Source organism: Sipha flava, unplaced genomic scaffold, assembly GCF_003268045.1.
Source record: "Sipha flava isolate LNK unplaced genomic scaffold, YSA_version1 126_pilon_pilon, whole genome shotgun sequence".
NCBI lineage: Eukaryota > Metazoa > Arthropoda > Insecta > Hemiptera > Aphididae > Sipha > Sipha flava.
Window position 1 is genome coordinate 1,208,268 of NW_020271752.1, and position 27,050 is coordinate 1,235,317.

A 27,050-nucleotide genomic window follows, 5' to 3' on the forward strand; every position below is an offset into this window, starting at 1 on the left:
CGACCGAATAACAAATCGATTATTTCCGTACAACACGCGACCCAGTACAGGACTCGTCCACTTATAGTCATACTGATGCTCACGTGTACCGGTTTTCGCCCCGTGTCAGTTGTTGCAGTTGAAATATCATTTATTACCATATTATAAACATTACAATATCGTGTCGCCGTTTCGAACCACACCGAGACCATCATCGATCAGTTAGTCGTCAGTCATCCGGCCAAGCACATAATATAATATTAATAATAACAATAATAATATTAATACATTCGTACCGTAACATATTTTATATACGTCATGCATACATCGTGATAACTGTGATTTTTGTTTTACTTTTCATTTCCAACGTCATCAAACTTCTATTATAATATTACGCTACCGCACCGTGTCCATCGTTTCTCTGTGTCGAACATGTTCATTAACGAATTCCAATTCATGGAGTCAATGCCGTCCAACAATAATTTCGTCCTCAAGACCGAGCCCTTTGGAGAAGGGACAACCACGTACAATGGCAACGTCTGGATCACAGGTAATTATAGTATGATTTAGGAAACCCACGTAAGATCGAATGGACGAAGGAAACGTCACGAGAATACAATCATCGGTAGGATGGTAGATACGCATGAACCCGTGCTCCAACTGATCCGATACTAACCGAGTATAATAAGCGGTACAAAGGAAATAATTTTTTCTCTATTCCGACTTCGATGACGACGACGTTTTTCTATTTTTCTCTCGAAATGAATATTGTTTTAGTCGGTGCGCAAATACTGGCGGTACGCGCGCGTTTTTGAATCGTTACGAATGTCATGGTCGGACCAATGCTGACAAATGTTCGATACACAAAAATAATAAAAATATATTATTTGATATGCTTACGCAATATCGTGGTGATACTATACAATTATTCTAATTCGTTCGCGCATTATCAGTATATTCTAGTTTCCTGTTTACCGCCCTTCCCCCTTTGCCACGCAACCGTAGCCGCATATTCTTGTTTCGACTGGAAACGTCTGTGTCGAATGGCACGCTGTTTTCATTTCGAAAATATATTATAATATAATATTGTGTTTGGATATGGAGCGCAACAAATAATAAATAGTTTTTGAAAATCAACAGGTATTGAAGTCATTTTTGAGATTTTCGTCACCCTTATTCACCTTGCAATTGTTCAATGTGCTCAGAAATTTTCAATCGCTGGGCAATGATCACTGCCAGGTTCGGCGAGAACTTTTGAGGGTCCCAGGGCTGATCGGTTCCAGACTCCCTTTACTTGCACTTGTATGGTCAAAATATATATACTGCTTGTACGTACTTTGGTACAATAAAAATAATCAAACTCGTATCTCATTCGTTACAGCGAATTAGATTATAAAAAAATGTTGTATAAAAGGCTGAGACGACGGGCCCTCTCAGACGAATGGGCCCCAGGACTCTAGCCCTTCCTGTCTCACCCTCTCGCCGACCTTGGTCACTGCCGCAGAGTGCAAAATCGTTTCTTATAAAACACAATTGTGTATTGTGAAAACAAAAACATGTTTTAATCAAGGACAATCGGTACAGATTAGGAAATGAGTATTTTTATTATTACAATTACATAGATACTACATATATTTCAAATGAAAAAACGTTTTTTTGCATATATACTAGCTAAAAAACTCTCCTTTGTGATGTCTTCCTCTGCAGCTAAAAAACGTTTTGTTTTGCTCCGGGACACTGAAAACCTAGGCTCCGAAAAACATCAAGATTTTTCTGTTTAATTTTCAATAATACGTTACTCAAACCTATCTCGACTTCTCTGCAAAATGAAGAGTCAAAACTCTCGAAAATGGTTCATCGATAATATCGGAGAGATTGTGTAATCTTTTATTCATTTCGGCGCCACATGATTCCGTTTTTTATCGCCACCATAGGAACAAATTATAATAATAATCGTGCATAACTCTGTTACGTGACGCACATTTTGCATGTCAAACTGACTTTCAAACACCGTTAATTCACCACCACGATTATGAATATTTGAAAAAATCATTATCTCCCAATTATTTTGTTCAGCGTTTTAGATACGGCGGGACGAACACTAAAATAACTTTTCGTCTTTAACACAGTAGCACCTTGGACATTCTACTCTCTTTCATCCCTTTAATGTGCCGTTGATTTTACTGTGCATTAATTTAATAATAAATACTTTATTATAAATATTAGAAAAATACTGTGGATCACTCATTCAATTTATCAAATAAATAATTAATAATAGTAAAAAAATATGTAATAAAAAATAAACTAATAATAAATAGGTTTATTGAATAAATAACTACTTTTTTCTCATTATAATTATTGTTCTGAAAACGAGTCATATCGGATCAATATTTCACGGCAAGTAATTAAAATACATTTGTCGTAGGGCATTCCGCTTTATTTTAACATGGCTTTTCTGGGTATATGGGTTACCTAGACGGGTTGCTGGTTTTGTGGGGTTTCGACTATTTACGTCATTCTAAAAGCTCCGTTGCCAAGAAAGAACGACAAGTACTAATAATTAATAACAAATAATAATAACAATTATTGTACAAAACAATTTTATATTATATAATTATAAATGTATAATGTAATATAAACAATTGTCACTCTTAGTGTTAATCATATAATATACTCATCAGCACGTATAGAATATTGCTGTTGGAACTTGGTGTTGGCACACAGAGTAAAATAAAGTTATTAATTATTATTAAATATTAAATTATGTCGGTGCCCATATGAATAGATCTAGAAACCGTTGGTCAACGTGAACAATCAATGTTTGTTGTGAAGAAATCACTTTAATGTCAGCACTATCATGCAGTAGGACACACCGTTTAAAACGACATGGTTATATGATTGGGGTGCAGTAGGACTAACATATTAAAATAGTTATGGGTTTTAACTCAATGAGTCAATGAGTTTAACTAAACTGATAATTTTTGTATTTATTATTTATTACTCACAAATAGAACTACAGTGACGTATTTTCGAGGGGGGGGGTTCATGGGTCTTGACCCACCCACCAGGAAGAAAAAAAGGTTCAAAAGCCATAAGTGTCTTGCTACGAAAGTACAGAAAAAGAAAACATTAATTTATATCATATGGTTGTAAATAACTCTTCATTTGTATTTATAATAATAATAGAATATTAAAATTATTAATTCATGTCTTATATGTATTTTTTATAATATTATCGAATCAAATTTTTTAGAAAAATTTGAAAATAAGTCACTGTAGGAGTATAGTTACGTTTAAAAAAGTGTGTCAAAGAATAATTACTGTATCTAATTGTTTTTACTTGTTTAGAATTTTAGAATAATCTAACTCGCAATCCTTTATTGCTATCTTATTAGCCTTATCTCATCAGTTGTGTTCAGCGAGTAATGCAAGACAGAAAAATTGTATTATTTATTATAATTTTTTTAAAAAAAAATAGGTCAAAATATATTTCATAATATCATAAATACTTATCTGTTGCAAGCGCGAACAAGTATTGTCTAGGCTTATCATATTTTTCTTTTGCTACAGTTAATTTTAAAGTAAGACATGTTTAATGCAATAGAGAAACATACACACATATACATACATACACTTATGGTTTATCTTAAACTATTAAATTCAATCTAAAGAAAATCGTTTATGAGTAATAATCAAATTACAATCGAATTAAGAATTTCGAAAAGGGCCCATCTCGAGTTCTTATGAAAATAGACTTAGTTTTATTTTTTTCATCTAAACATATAGACCGATATTTTATGAACGAGAAAGCTTCATATCTCTTTTATATTGCGATGAATTAATTATTGTCAATTACTAAAATAAAGAAAAGAATTTTAAAATCCGTTTTTTTAGTTAACTGAAAAATTTTAATTTTCAGATATGAGCTATTTTCGAAATACACGATTCAATTATAATTTAGAAGATTGTTTGTTAATTTTCAAGTTTCGTATATTATATCTTACATAGATAAAAAATAATTATTGTATATCGGTGTGTCTGTATGTATCCAACATAAATATTCTGTTATTCATCGAAAATTAATTAATGATCATAAAATATAAAATTTAGTCACAATATAATAAAGTTGAAGTTGAATATGACGGTTTTCGGCAAAAAAATTTTCAGGTGTCGAGGTTCGAAAATATTGGCACATTCATGTACGTTGTACGTGAAATCAAATCGAAAAAATAGCTCGTATTTGAGTTACTATTTGAGTACTACAATTGACATCTTATAGTGTATAGGGGTGGCGAACCTTTTTTTGATTCAAGTTCCAAGATTTTTCAAATTAAAGTTTTGAAAATCGTTTACGTGTCCAAATATAATTATAATTATATTTTCTAAAAATAAAAATAGTTAAATATTTGTTACACTATTTTTATAATAATTTTACAACAATTGTTTCATCGGTCAAAAAATGTTTTTCCTTTGATTTAATTAAATTCGTTATGGCAACAAATATGAAAGCATAAGGAATATTAACATTTTTAAAATATATAATTTATTCCTTTGAATTTCTTATAACCAACATTTTATAAATAGAATATATATATTTTTTTTGTGTGTGCAATTTTTAATAATTTCAATTTTTCCGCGAGTCATTAAAATACAACGTGCCACCTTTGGCACGCGTGTCATAAGTTCTTCACCCCTTCTATAATGGCTTCTTAAGTGGGTGGTAATTTAGTGGTTGGCCTTTCTCTTGAAAACAGTTTATATATACAAAAAACAAAAAAGTATATATAAATACTAGCTGAATTACCCAACCTAACCTGTTAGATATTTTACTATTTTAAATTAGAAAAATTACATAAATCCCTAATCTAAACATTTTAGATTGAAAATATATTTATTTATATATTTTTTATATATTCGAATATTATTCATTTGTATTTATTCGTACTGTATATTATATTAATTTGCTTTTATCTTAATCGGTGATTATTAAAATTAACATATTAAACAAAATAAAATATTTCTTTGGTAACCAAAACGTGAAAAAGTTTATATATATACAGCCTAAAACTATTTCGGCCTTTAAAAATGCGATTTTTGAAAAATCCTTTTTTATTTGCACATCTAGATTATTATTATTATATATATAACCGCTATTCCAAATGTCTAGTGCGTACGTTTAGTAGTTTTTAGAGAAATAGCGATTAGTGGGTGGCATTTTTTATGTAAATAGATAAACGATCGTCAAAAAGCAGGATAGTGCATTTGTTCGTCTCTACCATAGTTTATATTTAAAACGGTAGAAACGTTCTCTTGCTTGAAATAGACCGTGTTGTGTAATAAAGTTTACCATGATTGGCCGAACCACATGGTTACAATTAGGTTTATAAATTGATTTGTACAGAATTAATCGCACATTACTGCTAAGTTGATTGAACGTATGGTTAACTAATTTTAACAATGATTTTAATAAGATCTACAATAATACATCATATAATATTTAACCAAGATTTAACGGCTAATAGATTAACATTTGATACCACATTTGTGATATATATTGGTATCACACGTTTTAAAAAGTCCATGGCACACGTATTGTCATTGTTATAATAAGCAGTAAACATGGTGCCTTGACCCATTGAAAAAATGATCGAAAACAATATCATCTATGGTAATAGCCTATGACTATTAATGTGTTAGGTATCCAACTTTTTTTCAATATTATTTTCATTTTTTTTTTTTTTTTTTTAATATGGATATTATGCTCTAAATATTAACCGTAAATCGTATAATATATTATTCACGATTAAGCTTTACTATGCATACAATGAATATATATAAGTTAAGGTGGATGACGATATTTGATGAATGTTGACATTCACTGCTGTTTTTGATTAAAGTCAACATTTTCAATGAATATTAAAAATTTACCAACAGTCACCGGTGAATATTAACATTCACAACGATAATCGGTGAGTGTTGATATTCGCAATTGAGTTTTGGTGAATGTTAGAAATTTGTAGTTAAATTTGGAATATAAACGTTCAACAATTGGTGTATGGTGTATCGTACATTAGATTGTGAATGTTCATAGATATGATATTGTTCATACAATAGCTGATGGGCAAATTATGTTTGAGTAGAAACGTACAATAATATTATAAGTGTATTATTTAATCGAACGGTGTATAATGGTCCATATATGTATATCAGGGGTACTTGAGATGCAATTGTAAGGCAAAGTGTGTATCGAAGAAGTGTGGTTGTAGATTCTCAGGACTTTTATGTAACTCGAAATTACATAATAGTTTACCTTGTTGCAACAAATAATTTATGGTTAATTTATTAACCATTTGAATGCCGAATTAATTTGTAAAAATTATTTCATCATTATTCATCTTTTTTTACAAAATGCATCGATGAATGTCAACATTCACCAAATGTCGTCAATTTACCTTAACATGCATGTATATATATATATGTATATATATATGTGTGTGTATATGTATGCGAGTATATATTTCATCAACGTGCGCTCTCGATAAACAATTACCTTAAATACCATTTTATTAAATCTCAGCCCTTTACTTTCAAAAATCCTGAATACGCTACAGGTTACATGTATATAATACAGCACAATATTCCCGACCATATCCCAACTACAATCCTAATGTAATAATAACGGCATTAATATACACCTATATGTTTACTACGCGGTTATGATAATCTATGACCTTTCGTAAGCTGACCTTTTAAACGTTTTGAAGGAAAAAAACCTCATTGGAAAACATATTATCATATAAATTTTAAATCATCTACGATTATAGCTGATATTTAGTTAATTAAAACACGTCTGATAATCTATAATAATTCTCGCGTCTTACACAATCATATTTTTATTTTAACTTTTTAAAATTCTTTTCAAATAAATATATATTACAATTGTATATTTATATATTCATATTTATCCGCTAATAAATTAGTAATACGGTAATTAAATAATTGTGTTTGATCATCATAAAATATACTTGCATATATGTGTATTAAACATTCAGCACTAAATTATTCTGAGAATAGTATACTATTTGAATTATTTGATTTATTAATTTTAGATTATAACTATTTTAAATATCTCTTTCTCCGTCATAATATTGATAAAAAAAAAAACTAATACTTATTGAAAACTTTATGTGTTCGAATTTAAAGACGACCAGCGTTTAACATTATAATATATGTATGACTATAACATTACGGTAAAATAAACATTCATGGTCATGATAGGACATCGGTAGTTATTTTTAATCGGGTAATACAGAATATAATCAAATACCAGTGATATATTATTTGTTGGATAATGGTAAGGTGAACATTTGCATCCCACAATTACTTCTTTTGAAACCTCTATAAATGGAAACGTTATAATTTATCAGTCACAATAATTTAATGTCAACCAAAATTTAGTGTGTGTATTATGTATAACTGGAAGTTTTGCGTTCGGAGGAAAAATTTAAAACGATACCCTCTTCCAAGTACACTATTATTATTCGTAAATTATTCATAAGTTACGGATGATAAGTAATGTTCGTATAGATAAATAATAGTTTGTGTAAGTAAAGCTTTATCATAATGAATCAAAAATATTAAATTTATCTACTCATTAAAAATATCTGATTACACACAATAGAAATATTATGAAACGATTTTTTTTCCATTTAATTTACTTATTTGTCGATATCAAAATTCGACTTAAGATTTTCATTCGTAATCATTATTATAATAATATTTCGTCCGTCGAAATCTGAAAAAATTCATGAACCTCGATTTCCCACCACTACACTCCACTCCACGCTAACTTAGAATGCGGGGGGCGTTTCGTCACAGGACGCGAACGATGGTGCCCAACGGTGACGAATCCGCAAAGTATCCAACTAGGGTAATAAGCACATGGATCGAGACGGTACACGACGGGTGATACGATGTCGACGTAGCTATGCGGATGTACATGTTAATAATATGCATATTACATATTATATAACATTAATAATGATATGCATATCTTTTAATTTTATATTTTAAATCCATATTTTTTGGAATTTTAAGATTATAAATGCATATTTCAGTATATTTTTGAAAAACAATTTAAATTAACAGGTATATAAATGGTAAATTATCGATCTGTAAAATGTTGTTTGTATCAAATATTTTTTGAGTCAGGTTTGTCATTAAAAAAACACATTGTACCGCAATGTAACGCTACTGCTTTAAATTAGTGTTTAGGTTATGTTGAAAAAATATATAAAAATAATAACTAAAATAAATGAAATATCTACTTACATCATAATCAATTTTCAATTGTTGTTACTAAAAGTAAAATCAATTGTACTCTGCATGTTTTGACGTATTTTTTTTTTCCTTTAACTAAAATGTTTATTTCATGTGTTTATGTGCATACTTCGAATGGATAATTGGTAATTTTTCAATGCATAAATGCGTACATATTACAGTAATTTCATATTTTCTTAGTGCACGTCCGGTTTTAACTGGTTATGAGTTGTAGCCGGACGCGGTAACGCTGCGCTCCAGGGATGATGGGAGAGAGGGGCGGGATGATGGTACGATTGGAAGCGCGTGACGGGTCCGTCGGATGCTCCGTGACGACAACGCTGATGATACGACAGTTTGACACGATATTCGTGCGTCATGCGTGTCATCCACAACGGTCATCGTTGGTTTCTGGTTGCGGTCCGATTTCAATCGTTGCACTAAATTTTACAATATCATGTTTTTGTGCGTGCCCGCGGGTGGGTGGGGAGGTGGTAGGCGTGTGTCTCGTCAGTGTTTAAAGTCCGTCGGCGGAGATGCACTTTATATTCGTAATCGCTGTAAACATTACGATTAGATCACATTCTGTTGGTATTAGTTATCCGAACCGTGTGTGTACCCATTTAATGTTATTACGTAAAATTTAAACAAATAAGTTGATTATTCGAATTTCGTAATAATACGCGTAAACACGACGACACGATGATGGCGACGACCATCATGATGATCACTTAGACGACGGCGAAGACGATTCAATGAATTTCAATAATAGATTACCGTCCTCGGATGAACGGCGATAAGCACATGCAGCAGACCGCGGTTCGTATAACATTTAGATTTGCCTGTACGTGGTGTACGGCTGTAATAACACCGAGAAACACGGTCCCAGTACATTTTATGGCCGATGAGTAAGTCGCACTCAACAGTAGTCGCGTACAATACGGTTTGTTTTATTGTTCTCATACGAACTATTCTCATATTTTACCGTCCATTCGTATTTTCGCGTATATAATGTAAACGGCCGTTTTACGACGACTCCGTGTGAGGAGCAACGTACAAAGTTCAACTGCAGTATTCAGCGAGATTATATAATTATAATACACTCAAACAGAAATGTGTAAGTCATTTGCGATAGACGTTTAAGTAAGACGTATTAATTAAACGAAGCTCGCAATAGTAATTTAGTACATCGTCAAGCCCGTTGTCGTCGTTTCGTTATCCGGATCGTTTTACGCGCAGACCATGCGTATTATACCCGTTATTGTTATAGTGCTCCGGACGCGGCTTACCGAGGCCTTTGGAACAATCGGATTTCGTTAAACAATACTCGTTCGATTCCGACTCGAAGAAAGAAATCAATCTATAAGATCAACCTCTTTTCCCCGCCCTGAAACGCGTCGCTGCCATCTCGTTTACGTATTATACCTACCTACTCGCTTGTGTGATCTCGTTTGTCGGATCTCTATATTCTGCTGTATACAACGAGCGTGACACGCGCACACAAAAAGGTATTTGTATATTAAGATGTTATTATTGCTTTTTCAAAACATACATTTATCCAAAAAATGTAGGTTGAATCATAGGCGTGCGCACATAGGAGTGCCAGGTGTACTGGCAAATGTAAATGGGGCCCTACAATTTATGTTTAAGAATAAGAGTCCTATATATTAACTAATTTATCACAAATTAAATGTAATTTATTCTAAAATATTTGGTAAAAAATAAATTATTTTTTGTAATAGAAAAAATAAAATATAATGTTCTAAATTTCACACAAAACTTATTATGATAATATACCAGCTAAAATGGACTACAAAAGTAAAAATCATTAATTATTGAAGCTGCTATCTGAGAAAAATATACGAGATTCAAGGAAAACATATTAATTGCGACTAATATACCACAATATTATTTGCTGAACCTATAATGTAACTTCCTAATATACGATTGATTTAAAATTTACTGTTTTTAAGGACCAATGTAATTTTTAAGTCAATCGTGTTATAGGGAATTACATTATACGTTCAGCAAATAATAACACGAAAATACCTTACTTCACCTTACATGAATATATGAACGTAGAATTCATCTTCTGAAACAATATTTCATTATTGTTTTAAATTGTATAATCTCATTCTCAAGTTCCGGTTATAAACACTATAAATATTTACTAATTGTTTTGATTTTTCTTGTAAAATATCATTGTCAATTCCTTCCACATTTAAAAAAAAAACCCAAACAACTCATTTATTTCAATATATGCATTTGTATGCGCTTTTCACTCATATTGATTGAAAATAAAATATTAGGCACGTTTGTTTTCCAGTCAATCGCGATTCGTGAATCGAACTTGACAACGACGACAACTATGACCACGAGACGAGAGAGAGAGAGAGAGAGAGAGATAACAAAAACAATTGCTTGGTAGTGTGTAAATAAATTATTTGAATTTATTAATATCAAATTTAATAATTTGATGGTTATAAATTATAATACACACAGATATATATAAGAAATACAATAAACACAATTTTATGTCAGTATAACGAAAATAAAAATGCATAGGTCCGAGCGCTAAATAATAATAATATGGTTTTACCCTTAATATGCTAAACGCCCACAGACGAAATAACTCAATTGCTTAATATAATATAAAATAACTATTATAATTATAACATATATATATATATATATATATATATATATTATTGTATAATATTATATAATTGTTATTAATAATTTTTCTAAAAACTAGTATATACATTAGAAAATTTAAAAACTTTTGTTGACGCCAACAAAAAATTTCCACCCCTATAATTTTGCCACCCGGGACAGCTGCCTCCTTTGTCCCCCTCCTTAACCCGGAACTATTTGTAAATTATTATTTTGACACATTCAATATATTTCTTTTATTATTTATTATTTAAACGTGCAGGTACTTAGGTTTAGGAATTTTCCTTCCATAATGATTTGTTTGCAACTGATTTCCCATCCCTCCATACAAAATTTATGTATACGCAACTGATGTTCAGTATAATGATTTCGTCATCTGGGAGCAATGTTCAATCAATTCCTCCTTTCCTTCATCATCTTCAGGTATTTGGAGATATTTGTAGATAAACTGTTTTGAATCAATTAATGTGAAATCAAAATACGTTTACATTATCTATATATTATGAAAAATATTATGTAAACATATGGCTATGTTTATTGATGATCAAAAATTAACAATAAGTAATAAGTGTAATCATGGTGACTTATATAATTAATTATATTTATTAAATATGTTAACAAAAAAAAAAAAAAAAATGTTGACCAAATAACTTAAAATATTGCTTTCCCCAATGCAATAATATAATATAATTTTGATTTTCGCTTGCTTGTGTATTTTCTTTTCATACAAGCATAATCCGATTATAATAGGAAGCGAGTGTAAATACATCTAAATTTTTGGTTATTCATATGTAAAGATAAATGGTATACTGTTTACATTTAATTGTTACTTTATTATTGTTAATTAAATTGGATATATTTTAACAGTATGACTTATAAACATAAAAACATTCGAGTACACATGGGAATTTGGTTGATGTAGTATATAATATATATAAGCTATATATATTGTAGTAATGGAAATCCATTAGGTTGTATTATTGAAATTATATTATATATTGTATTATTGAAATAATTCAACTACATGTAAACATAGGTAGGAGTGCACGATTATAACAATCGATAGATCGATCTTGCCGATTTAATCGATTAACTGATTATTTTTAAAAATTTTAAATAATCGAATAATTGCAAGATCGATTTATCGCAAAATATAATCGATTAATTGATTATTTTTTTGATTAATTGATAAACAGTTCAAGAATTCAATTGCTGCGTGTACTGTGTAGTATCATAGATTAATGAAACACGATAAAATATCTTTTATCATGATGAAACATTGAAAACGTTAACTATTGATCTAGTTATATCTTCTTTAGATACAATTTATATTAATTTAATATTGATAAATACAATTACATTATTACAATAAAGTCAATACTCAATACCTTTTTAGTTTATATAGTATTTATATAACATAATACTATATAATACATAGTATTTATATTTTACTTATTTAATTTATATCATGAGTAAATTGAAGCAAGTTTTCATTAAAACTGACTGTGATGTACGTGTCCAATGTCAAAAATGTTAAAAGACATACTCCAATTCACGTATGGTCGATTAACAGTTAAGATATTAATCAATAATAATCGATTAATCGATTATTACTCGTATAAAGTATTTTAAGAACAATCGAATATTAAAAAAAAAATAATCGCGCACCCCTAAACACAGGTGTAACTAGGGTAAAAAATCTGGGGGCTACAGCCCTCCTATCAAAAATTAAAATAACCTGTAGATTACCCCTACTCTTATACACCATTTTAATATATTTTAGATTCTGAGCCAAGTTGGATTGACTGCAATGTGTCTTTTTTTGTATATGACACTATTGTGAGATAAGTATGCTGTATACTGTATCCCATGTATAACATGGAATATTTATAGGGTGGCTAAATCTTGGACCGGAGGCTAAGCCCCCTATACCCCACCCCCTAGTTGTGCCTATGTATGTAAGTGAATCAAAAACATGTACACCAACGAACAAAAGAGCAATAAAGTTTATTTTAATTTAATTTGTCTGATATTTCTTCATTTTTGACCTAGGTTAATTGATTGAAAAAAGGCCGCATCGGGGGGGTAGGGGTCCAGGGTGTCTGGACCCCTAAATTTCTTCAATATTTTATGAATTTTTAAGTACTTATTTATTTTTAATACCAACATAAATATTTTCAGTCAAAAATGACTTAAGCTCCAATTAATTAATTAATCATTGACTACTTTTAATTTTATATCATAATATCCTATGAAAATATATTAATTTTAATAAAAGAAGATTGAATCTTTTTCTGTCTTCTTTTTAATCAAACACCAAAAGTTAAAATCTAAATTCAATAAAATTTCAATATACATGTTTTGGACCCATGTTTTTGATATTGATTGAAAATATTCGAATTTATAAGAGTTTTTGTTATAATAATAAAAATATGCATGTTGCTAAAATTACCTATTACACCAAATCTGCACACTAAACCTTCTCTCTCTCTTTTAAATGTATTGTTTATTATTATCGAGGCAAACTTTTTAAGACGGGTACAAATTAAAACTTGTACTACTATCAAATTATATTTAACTGAGTTTAAAGTACAATAAAATATTACGATGATGTATTTATATGTATTCAATTAATTTAAACATTTACGCTCAGGTCTATTATTGCACTGATTGAAATATGGAGTTGTTAGATTATTTATTTTAATTTATCAAATTAGGTGTAAATTAACATCTGTACAGCCCTGTTACAAAATATGCGTAGGAGGATATTAAATTATCAACACGAGGCTAATTAAACATATTTTTAATTTGTTTGTAATGGTATATAAATATTATTTTAACTATATATATATAAATTTTAGTTTCTAATTTTTTTTTGATCGATCGACCGAAGAAAAATATTGTGCAATAATATTAATAATAATTTACCTAATTTTGTTTTCAAATCCAAAATGCGTTAAATATTTGGAGACATGGCGGTTTCTGCTGAGTGACTTGACTTGTTTACAGATACCTGCCTGAATTTTCTATAAATTGCATATATGTATATATCATTTTGAATGGTGTAGTCTATGGCATCTAATATTATTCTTGTTCGAAATGTTCATAAAGATTAATTCGCTATGTATACATTTGAGTATGTATGTGTGTGTGTGTGTTATAATAAAATAGATACCGATCGAGATGCTAACCGTGTCGATTTGTTCCAACCATACCACCTACAAAAATAATAGATTTAAGTATCAAATAAATATTCAGACTATCAACATTACAAATTAATTAAAATGAAATATGTAATCCTTAAAATTGCAAAATCGTCATTTGAATATTTAAATTAAAAAATTCTTGTAATTACAACTAGTTTAAAATTGTTGAACAATTCATGAATTACATAATACTACTATATAAACAAGTTCTATGAAAAGAGTTTAAAATTAAACCATTAAATATAAAACACATTTTAATATTATTATGGTTTGATTGAAACGATTATAATTATTGTTGACAACTCTTCATGATTTTTCTTATTTTTTTGTGCGCTAAACATTTGAAAACACTTTTTCAATTAAAGTACATTATACGGGAATCATTTCAAGTCAAGGGCATTATTTTATATTTTAACCAACCCATTATCAGATAAAATAAAAATGTTGGACCCTCCTCCATAAAAAAATCCTGAGTACGCTCCTGTTTCAAGTAAACAGCGAATAGATAAAACTGGAGTAACACCCTATCCTGTCGCCATACTCGTTCCACATTGTACATTTTTCTTATTCAAATAATTTTTTCAACTTTCCCCGTTTCATGTATGCATAACAAAAAATGTTGTGGCATTTTTTTAAAATTATAATGAATAATTATGTATAATTTATACTGTAATAATACGTTCTATAATACTATTTATTGTTTTAAGTAATATTGGATCCGCACCGTGATATTATATAAAACAAAACAATTTTACTTGTTACGTGATATAATACTATAATCGAAACTGATTTATTTACAGCAGATTCGAATCTGAACGGGATGCCGGTGCATCACGAGCCGACTTATTTGCAGACCATAGACTCCACGCCACAAGTGCACTCACCGCCGATGACTGGTCAGAATCAGTCATGCTCGATATGTGGTGACCGAGCGACCGGCAAACACTATGGGGCAGCGTCCTGCGACGGATGTAAAGGATTTTTTAGAAGATCCGTTAGGAAGAATCATTTCTACTCGTGCAGGTAGAGTCATTAGTTGTTTTTTGCGCATTTAATGTATGAATGTATAATTGTGTTATTGTTTGTCGTAATATCATCGTTCGTTATCAACACGTTACGGATCATAACTATGATTGCAGTTGTGCAATTGAAAACCCAACCTGTGAAAGAGAGGTGACGGGAAATTTAGAGTTTCGACTTCGATCTACCCTTTGTTCAAAATAATATCAAAATTCTTATATTGTGAAAAGGAATTAATTTCAACAATTTTTATTAAAAGGAAAAAATTGGAAATATAATATTTTACAAGAACATTACGAATTAAAATGTTTTAAAAAAAAAATCGATCTTTAAATATTAAAAAAATAAATCGTTTAAAAGAGTGCAGTAAATAGAAGTTATAATCTTATAAGAAATTGATAAATTATTTTTATGATATTTAGTAATCTTAATCTGTATACAGGGCCAGCTCAAGGTATAGACGAGCTAGGCACCTGCCTGGAGCGGCATTTTCAAAATTGACTCGAACATTTTTTTAGTTCTATTGATGTTTTATAAGAAAAATATTTAAATTAATTCATTCGTGAAAACCACTTACCTATATAATAAAATAATATTGTCTAAAGTTATTATATTACTTTATATAACGGCCTATGCTAAGCGCTTTCAATTATTCAAAAAATATAAATAACCACATATCCGATAGTCGCGGTAGTGATGGGTTTTGAGTAATAGTAATAGAAATCAATTTTAAGTCTATCTACATATAATTCTATCCATAAAATAAAAAATTTAAATTTTTTTTTAAGTAGATATGTCACATATAAAATAGGGGAAGGGGCTAAGTTAAAATAAGAGCTCAATTTTTTTTCTTAGAGGAGGCAAAATTTAATTTTGCCGAGTGCACTATTTTTGCTTGGGCCGGCTCTGTCTGTATGAAACATAGGAATAATTTATTTATTGATCATCTGAGAACGACTTCCACACGTGTAGCATCGGTGCATCAAATACTGAACGCTGCGACATACTTACATTTTTTTTTATGTTTATAAAAAGTTTATTTGTTTGAACAGGTTTTCCCGGAACTGTATAGTGAACAAGGATAAACGCAATCAATGTCGATATTGTCGTCTGCGAAAATGTTTTAAAGCCGGCATGCGAAAAGAAGGTAAGTTCAACGACATTGCGCATTGTAAATTATGAATAGATTCGATTATGAAAGATTCATCCGAAATACTTGTAAATAAAAGATAAGGTTCATGAAAAAACCGTTCGTTTTTTGTCTATCGTCCTGTATAGAATTCGTGGCACGCGGAACCCTTTGAAAATTATTTTTGAAGCCATCCGGACTTTCGGGTTTACAGGTGGAAAAAAAATATGATCCCAATGATTAATTTTTTCAAACAATATTTTAATGGCATAGACGCAAATATTGTGTGCGTGTATATGACCAAAGAGAGACTACGATAGACTACCACAGGCTTAAGAACCACCGATCAATGTTGTGCACCACACAGTGTACCAGAGCGACATCAAGACGTCTGGATGGTTGAATATTCTAATTTCAATGCTTCTAGGATATCACGATGTAGTGATGGATTAAATATTATTTCGATGTACACGTCGAATAGTTTAAATCTCGAACCCGACGTGCGCCCACTTTGCTACGGGATGTCTTCTATGTCGTAGTAATAATTTTTTTTTTTCGACACCTCGCGGGATTTTTCACGTAGTAACACCGGAAACGCATCGCAAACTGCACCAGCAACCAGAGCCGTAACTAGGGTGAGGCGAGCGAGGCACTTGCCTTGGGCATCTGAAGCTGGGGAACGCAAAAATATTAAATAATTAACTTATTTTTAGGAATGTTTTTTCTTATTTTGCTAGAAACCTAATTACAATTTTTCAGATTTTTCCGACTCGTAATATACATATTAAAAGCTGTGAGTGTGACAACCTTACAACGATTGCGCATTGCTTCAGTTTTGCCTCAGGATAAAAAATGGCTCGGTACGGCTCTGCCAGCAACTGTAATAATTCTAGCCTATACTAAATATAGTTGTACTGGAAACATTTCACATCATTTTAAACATTACAATCGAAATACGTACACCGAACGTCCGAGTATCGTGCGTATAGTAAATATCTTCTTACGTTACCGTTGGTCATAGATCATTACGTCCGGTTGATACCGCTCCGATTGAATATGGTGTAATTGTGTAACCATGTCGTTGAAACGATATGTTATACTTAACACTGGTACACTGATCGCTGCTGTGTTTTCCCCCGAACATTCTGACTCGCTGCATGGGCGGCTCCATGGCCTTAGTTAGGGAGGGGGGCAAGTTATAATTTTACAAAATCTTATAACAAAAAGAAAACAACAATTTTTACAACACAAATTCAAATCGTCTATTTTTAAAATTGGCAAAAATATTAATAATATGATGTATTAGATCTAGAATATCTACTTTATGATATACTAGGGTTACTATATAAAGAAAATAAAAAAATGGGACAGCAGTTACTTCCCCCTCCCCTCAAAAAAAACCCTCATCAATATACATTCACGCATATGTACACAAATCTCGAGAGTTAAAGTCCAAATCTCTATCATATCATACACAATTATTTTCTTTTTACCCTACCTTTTTTTAGTAAAATAACCTAAAAAATAAAATATTTTCTCTTTATTATTAATCAAAGAACATAATGTAGCATTTCAAAACTATTATAATTTTTAAACAATTAGAAAAATTTAATTTTTAATATTACGATTAAAGTATTAAACAATGTATTGTTACATATAATTACTCTTACATTTTTTTAACAAGAATTAAGAAAATTATGGTATACACTATCAGCTATCTCCTTTATATTTTTTTCACATAGATATTTTATTTACAAGCATTAATACATTATAAGATAAATAATATGGAAGTAACGGGATTAAAACGTGACAACGGAACATGATGATCAGGGAACGGACTTTGATGCAAAATACATTTTTTAGTGGGTAGAATAGGGCAATGCTTTCTAAGTGTATAATTCGATTCATACATCAGAGAATTTAATAATGAAACTTTTATTTTGCATTTTTTTTGCATTTTTTAAACTTTTTCAGTTTTTAAAGCATTTTTTGACATTTTTAGAGCATTTTTCCATTTTTAGGTCATTTTTCGTATATATTTGTTGCTTGGAATTATACAATTTTAGTTATTCTTACGAAGATCGGCTGATTGTATCTATCTATACGGTTATACGTAATTCCCATCAAATAATCTCGATAACGTTACGATACGCGATATAAAACTAATTAGTGTCCGATTATTAGTAGGTACTCATAGAGTCGTTAGTCGTTAGTCGTGTTCGCTATCGTAATTCGAATAAGTGTGAAAGATGCCGAAAATTAAGCTGTCCGATCGTTGTCGTTTGCGTGTGTATGTACAAGAATTCGGTGAAAACAGTTAATAATTATTAATTAACATAAAACATTTTTCAGGCTAAAAAAAAAGATAAGCGAAAAGACAAAGAGTTTTTTTTTATTGTATATATTTAAATATTTTTTTTATAAGATAAATTTTTTATAATGATGAATTTTTTATAAATTTTAAGTTTTAATAATATTATACACACACAAAACTGTTCAAAATTTTGTTCAAAATCATTGATGATCAAAAAAGAGACAATCCCGTTTTAAACGGGACGTCTGGTCATCCTATGATATACATTAATTAGACATAATGCTGATAGTCAACCTTGAACGAAGCCAGGTCTCCGAAGAGTGAAGAAACTCCTTTTAACCGTCATACTTCTATGGCTTTACCTACATACTTGTGCATGTCGTATGATAGTCCATATTATAATATGCATTTTTCATTAACAATATACATTTTTTTATAAATAAGGTACGGGCTTGAGAGAGGGGCTGCGGCCCTTAGCCCCCTTCCTGGAGCCACCCCTGCTCACATGAGTTACACTATCTTATCAGCAACGTATCGCTACGCGCGTCCGCGGCGATCACTGTTATGTTCGTTACGTATACACGTCGGCGAAACGCACTATCTTTGTCTCCGTTGTGGTAGGTCGCGTCGTAGTGGTCGACGATCAGGAACACGTCCGTAAGCATGAAAAAAGAGTGCGCGCACCTTGTAACGCAGGTCGCACGTGCGTTGTCCTCGTCCAAGTAACAATATATTTGCGAGTCTTCGGTCGCTTGAGAAGTCGGATGATAAAATTATAAAATATTTGGTTTCCGTCCGCTTTATTCCGCTATGTCACTAGCGAATCCATATAATTCAGCTAGTATATTTGTAGAATAATGATATAAAACTTATTCATTAAATAGAAACAATCTTTTTTTTTTTTTAACAAACGATTATTGTAATTAATTGTAATTGCCATCATGGAAGAGAAGCTTTTTTTGCATAGATAAAAAGTAAATAACGGAACCAATGTTTTAAATGCCTCTGTTATTAAACCTTTGTATTGATTTCGTAGAGTTAGTCAAAATTAATTAATATTTTTAGATGAAAATTGTAGTTTTAATGTTTTATTCGAAACGTTGGTTATGAATTTTAATTGGTTATTTTGAAACTGCAATTATGTTTTCATTCAAATGGATTTAGAACCCATCGAACCGGAAAGCCATCGTTGTCCTTTAGAAAATAATCCAGTAACTAAATTTTAAATTTTCTCAAATGTGTTTTCATGATGCCCAAAATACGATTATGAATAGGACTTTTCGAGTTTACTTTTTTATCAATATAATATGAAGTTAAATCGTATGTTTCTAAATTTTGTTTTTCGAAACGAATTATCCAGTTATCTATTTTTTTGATATAAGCATAAATTTTGTTTACCATTAGATAAATATTCAAATAGATAAAAGTTTAGTTTAGTTTTTATTATAATGGAGAGAGGGTCGTGAGGTGACTGATTCTACGTATTTTTTACCTATTTTGGAAGTCGTAAAGTTAAAAAAGTTGGAAAATGCTTATGTATACCATAACCTGTCATATTTTGTGTGCTTTCAGCCGTGCAAAACGAACGAGACCGAATCAATTGCAGACGGCCCAGCTACGAGGAACCACCGTGTGCCAACGGTCTGTCCGTCACGTCCTTATTGAACGCTGAAATCATGTCTCGCAACGAATCTGACGTGAGTAGTTGAATTTATTGTCGTTTTCGGAGTATTTTTTTTTTATCTGATTCCGATTATTGAAATTCTCGTACAAGTATATAATATTATTGTTGTTGTGCATTTCAGGCGGCCGAAGACAACAACTTGGCAAACAAGCACGTGGCGAACATCGGTGACGTGTGTGAATCGATGAAAACTCAACTGCTTTTCTTGGTCGACTGGGCAAAACGCATACCCGCGTTCACGGAACTCCAGCTCAACGACCAGGTAAGTGGTATCCTACGGCGGTCGACTCCGCTGGAAGAACGTATACTTGCCTGGTCCATTTTTTTAAACGCGTCACACCGCAATACATCAGTATACCATTAATACGTGTTCTTTATTTACGTTCTCTCTATATATAAAATATATAGAACCTATTACAATCATCAACCAAACATTCAAAAGTTGACCGAAATCAATTTTGCATATGATTACGCGTGATTAATTCCCATTCCTGATTTAGCTTAATAAAATCATGTGATTCAACCCATCGGGGACGGTTAGTTTACACGACACGATTCCGGTTGGTAAAGTCGATACTTCCGACACGTGTAATTCGTATATATTTTTAATTAAGTCTGGGCAAGTTAACGAATTTTTTTAATTTTAAATTAAAATTAAATTAAATTTTAAAATAATTAAGTTAAGTTAAATTAAAAGTTACTTATATTTTTTTCGTTGACTCGTTAAGTTAAAAGATAACTTTGAAAAAAAAATAACTTAACATAGTTTAAAGTTAAAATTTTCTAATTTGCAAAAATAAAAAATTGCACACATAATATTAGTTTTTTTTACGCTCAAGAAAATTACTAGGGAAATTTAAAATGATACATAAAAGTATAAACTAGCTATCAAAAAACCTACTTTTCTAAAATAAATTTTAGTCCTGAACCCATACTAAAATCAATTTACAACTTTAATAATGAAATTAAATTGGAAATTATACCACAGTTGTTTTATAATTAATCCTCCCCCATCGACACTTGCTCTCATGATATTTACTATTTTCACAGAATATTCTTAGGATTTCCATGGGTTTATAGCGTTTATACAATAAAAATATTATAAAAATATAATGATAACATATAGCCAATATAGTGACTGTTAAATTTATTTTTCATATTATTTTCGTCTACAGGAAATTCATATTAAAATAATAAATTATAAATATACTAAAAATCTCATTTATTAATTTGCATTATTCTTTGCACTAAAATTAACTTTAAGTTAACACATTAATCTTTAAAAAAAAAAAGTAACTTATTAAGTTAAAAGTTAATTTGTAAAAAAAAGTAACGAGTTAATTAACTTAATTAAAATTAACTTAACGTTTTAACTTAATTTTATCTTTTAACTTGTTAATGCCCAACCTTGTTTTTAATGATGAACTTTATCCACAGGTGTCGTTGTTACGAGCTCACGCGGGCGAACATTTGCTTTTGGGTTTGGCCAAGAGATCGTTGATGCTTAAGGACGTGCTACTGTTGGGTAATAACCGCGTCATAACCCGTCACGTGCCCGGTAAGTGTTTAAATCTTTAAAATCATAATATTATAATAATGTTTTATTGTAAATATACAAACAAATTTTCAATGATAATAAACCCATAACGCGGTGCATGTCATCTATAATGTACCTAACAACTTAACGTAACTTATTATTCGTTGTAAAATATTTAATAAACGTCAAACGACCGTGATACATAAGTACATTTATTGCTTATCTACACGATAATCGCCGTCCGCTAATAGTGTAATTTAGATTTATTTACACAATACGTATGTGACTTTTAAAAATTAAAAATAAAGCATAAGGTTGTTTGATTTGTAAAAATATAACAAATTTAGGATTATCTGTTGAAAATTTAACTCTTCGTTTTTCCAAACCTTGTTCTATAATTTTGAATGGAAAGTCAAAAGAAACCTAAATGTCGAGTTTGAGAAAATAAATATTTGAACACAAAAAATCTGACGCTCATCCTAAAGCATTTAAATTACATAAACAATCAAAAGAAAAACAAATAGAAAAAAGTTTCGAAATCAAATTATTGAAAGTATTGAAATAAAAATTCACTACTTCTGAAAAAGTTTTTAGAATTATTTATAAAATTGTGAAACTCAAAGGCCTTTTGTTGATTTACCGAATGAAATAGATAATAGATTAAAAAGTTTTAAATGGTATGAATATGAGAAATATTTTACACTCGGATAAAACGTCTGTGGATATAGCACTTCACATAGCATCAGAGATGAAAAGAAATGATTTGCCAAAATATAATTTTAACTAAAAAAGTATAAAATAGTAGGTATAACTTATGTATTAAAAAAGGTAGTACTTCAGGAAAGAAAAATTATAATTTTGGTGGGTTATAGCCCCTAATCCTATGGTATGTACTAAAAAAAAAAAGAGTTCCAGCTCAGAAAATTTTCCATTTCGAGCACTGATCATCGTACATATTAATATCTATTATTACTAATTAATGTACTCGAAAAAATACTTTTCCAAAAATTTGTTTTTCCTACGGGATATTATATGTACTCGTTTAAAAAACACCCTTTATGAATGAATTTGGGATCGATATGAAACACCGTTTAGTGTATACGTTTATAAATATTGGTAAGAAACTTGTTTAATAATTTTCAAAACTATTGTATAAAAAAAATATGTTTCTTAATAATAATTTTTTACCTTATATAAATTATTTATTTAATTTGCGTTTACATTACATTAAAATGTATATTTTATGATTGATTTCGTTTATTAATTTATATATAAATCACTTTTTTGATTTAAAATGTAATAATAAATACGATAATAATTTATTATTAAATACCCATATGACCTACAACTCTATCGATGAAAATTATACAATCAGTTTCTGTGTGATTTATGTGTAAAAATGATTTATATGTAAAAATTCATCACAGTTATAATTAGGTAATGGATTCACATTTATGAGAATAAGGTATTTAAAATCTGATTATAAATATGCATGATTTAAATCATTCTTATTTAAAAAACATGAATTTCATCTTACGTGTTGAGCATATTTTTAACTTCTTAAATTTTGCATATTTGTAATTTTATAGTTCATATTTACATTAATAGCTCATATTTTTGTCCTGATCATCTAGAGTACAACAAATTAAATTGATAAACATGAATTCGATATCGTATAAAATATTTTATTAATTTTATTTAATCTGGATTAGTTTTTTGAAAACTGACTCAGATAAATAATATTAGTAAATATTAGTATAATATTATATTATTATTAAAATATTATTAATAATATTAGTAAAAACTGGTATTGTTATTGATGAAGAAAATCAAATAACAATGAGAGCTATGAATGATTAAATCTCATTCATCATTTTTTCTATTATAGTATCTAATAAATTATTTTTTTCTAAATCAACTATATTACATTCTAAATATATATTTTGTTGCATATCAAGGGTATCCATCATTAAAAATGTAGGAGAAGGATACGTATGATTGGTGCCTCAGCCTCTCGGCTATCTATATCGATAGGCTTATAATTATTATATATGATAACCCAGGATTCGTTCTCCCGTGATAATTCTGTCCATGAGATAGCTAATAAAATAAATTAAATATATATTTAATATAAATTAATAATTATAATATTTTATGTATAAATAAATAATAGACACAGAAAAGCCTGGGAGACTTGTTCTCTCCCCAATACCAGGGGGTTCGTAACATATTCATTTGTTTTTAGAAGCTTTTTAAAGGGGTTTTTGCGCATTTTAATCCGTTCCCTAGTTATAAAGATGTAGATCAAATGTATTCGAATACAATCATTAATGTACCTACTAGAGTATAGATAAATAATTAAATATCAAATACTAAGATACGTCAAGTATGTTTTTAAATATAATGTAAGACACAGACATTTATTACTTAATACCCAACATTTGATATGATTAAATACTGGCTATCCATAGTGTATATACATATAATTCTAACATAGGTTACTGCATATACAGTAAAACCTCCTTTTAATAAAATTGCTTGAGATAAACTGATACTTCCTTTAAAAAAAAAGTCTTCATTATAGATATGTCAGATATAAGTATTACACTTACCCATATATAAGACGTAACTTACTATAATTTATGCAAATAATTATTCATATAAAAATATTAAGTTTTTATTGTGTGACATTATGTTATAAAATAGGAAAATTGAAACCAACCAAATTTATTTTTACATTTTTAAGTGAAAACAGTGTACGTTAATTGAAAATTATTGTAATTATAACGCTCAAAATTTATATTTATTTTGTATATTTTTTATTACGAAAATAATAAATAATATAATTGACGAATAATATCCAACAGCATAATCCATAAAAAATATTTTATGCATTCATTTATTACAATGTATCAAATTTACAAAAAAAAATAACAAATGTATCTTTCCACATGTGCAGACAACGGGATCCCATCAGACTTGGACATAAGCAGAGTGGGTTCGCGCGTTTTGGACGAACTCGTCAAACCGCTGAACGAAGTACAGATTGACGACACCGAATTCGCATGCTTGAAGGCAATCGTTTTTTTCGATCCAAGTAATAATATATATATATATATATATACCTATAAACACGTATACATAATTATTATACCGTATGATATTAAACGTTACGGTGTTTACTGATCATAAATAGCCTTAGCTGAAGAATAATAAATTAAAATACTAAATATTCTTAAAAATGCTGCCAAATTATTTAAAATATTTTCATTTACGTGCAAATAAAAAATGTATAATAATAATTATTATTATATCCTGTTCAAATATTTATTTTAATTTTTTTTTTTTTTTTAAGAAATACATACCTAATTATACTATAAACCTTGGCATTTTTTTTATGTTTAAAATGTATAAATTATCATTATTTATTACAGTAGAAATTGTTTATAATGTATCATTTCCATGTACTTATATCGGAACGAAAACTCATCACTTTGGTTCTACGTTTCTATATATCATGTGGCTGCTATATATACTGATAACTAAAATGTGTAGTAGTACTGTAACGGTCGAAAATTTTATTCCGCAGATGCTAAAGGCCTGAACGAATCGGACCGCATAAGACGCATGCGCAAGCAAATCCACAGGAATCTCGAAGACTACATAAGCGATCGCCAATACGAAACGTGCGGCCGATTTGCCGAACTGCTTCTCACGTTGCCTGCACTCCAGTCAATCACGTGGCAAATGATTGAGCAAATCCAATTCGCCAAATTGTTCGGAATGGCGCACATCGAGCCGTTGTTACAAGAGATGTTACTCGGAGGTAAGGACACATCCGCTTACTCGTATATCATCGCAGGTATACCATCATAATATTGCATACGAATTGACGCATGATTTTGTCTTGTACAGTAAAACCTCCTTATAACGGAACTGCTCGGGACCGCAACCAATTTTTCAGTTACAAAAGGTCTGGGGGAAAAAATATTTAATAAAAATACTCAAAAATGACTGTACCTAAACGTACGCATAAACTTAAAACCATAATCACTTTAAGGTACATTATAAAAATATTGACAGAATGATGTTTAATGATTTCGTAAAAAAAGTGATACCTATAATTACAATTGGCTGGGTGGTTCCCTTATTAGAATCAAGCATGTACCTATGACCTTTTAAAATGTCTGAAATACAAAGGACTGCATGTTAATCGTATTGGTAGTTTCGAAGATTATTCCAGTCAAACACAGGAGACTTGATAAGTGTGAATTTATATTTGGTAGTTACATTTGTCTACGCAACGTCAGCAATGAAATACATTAATAGAAAATGTTACGTGTTCGGGACTAATTTTTAACTTTGTGGTTATCTATTATATTATGCAGAAAATATGTATACAGATTTATGTACGGATAAAAAATTTTTTGAGTAACCATACATAAAATTTACTTACCAGCGATTAAATTGTTTTATTTTTTGAACATTTGCTGTCCAAGTAATAAAATTTAATATTTTTTATGTTCTTTTTGTAGGAGCTTCAATCGACGCCGATGCGAATGCCCATCAAGATAACAAAAACGACATTAATGTCATCAACGTGCCATAATCTAACAACTATAATTTATTATTATTTTTATTTATTATTACAGTTTGGCAATTCGAGAGCATCTGTATTATTACGATTGATCACAGGTGTTGACTATTATTAAATAAAATATATATTATGTAGGCTTAGTATTAGGTACGTGAATCGTCGATATTTTCAATATTCTCTTTAAGTAATAGATACCAATATTATAAAGTAATAATACTAAATCAAAAATTATTTCTAATTATTAATTAAACTATACAGCATATTAATAGGTACCTAATAAGCTACATAAATAGATAAAACTTCTTTTTTTTAAAAATATTTTTGTTATTGTTTTATTATTATTTTTATCGTTATTATTACTTTTATTATTATTATTATTAATTTTATTACTATTATTATAATTATTAATATCCTAATAATGTTGAAATGTATATTCTTCCCTCAGCAAATATAATTATGCAATGGTCAGACAAGGATCTCCTGTGTATAAACCTGAATCTGTATAAAAAATAACGTTATTCCATGACCTTAATAAATAATACTTAAATATTCATGATTTTTCTGTATCAAAGATATAACAATTAGTGCCTTA

General features: G+C 29.7%; 1 protein-coding gene across 6 annotated transcripts; it reads left to right on the plus strand.

Annotated features, from left to right (window-relative positions):
• LOC112694256 (transcription factor HNF-4 homolog) lies at nt 1-26,674 on the plus strand. Of its 6 annotated transcripts, none has more exons than XM_025569671.1 (9): nt 1-529; nt 14,978-15,200; nt 16,250-16,344; nt 20,213-20,337; nt 20,446-20,586; nt 21,762-21,882; nt 24,821-24,958; nt 25,451-25,687; nt 26,397-26,674. In XM_025569671.1, exons 1-9 carry the CDS (start codon nt 412-414, stop codon nt 26,468-26,470), a joined length of 1,272 nt encoding a protein of 423 aa, XP_025425456.1. In that variant the 5' UTR covers nt 1-411; the 3' UTR covers nt 26,471-26,674. The 6 variants fall into 6 exon arrangements, with proteins under 6 accessions (XP_025425456.1, XP_025425457.1, XP_025425460.1 ...); XM_025569672.1 differs by having other exon boundaries at nt 14,981-15,200; nt 26,397-26,483; XM_025569675.1 differs by lacking the exon at nt 1-529 and adding an exon at nt 8,873-9,117 and having other exon boundaries at nt 26,397-26,483.
• The last annotated feature ends 376 nt before the right edge of the window (nt 26,675-27,050 follow it).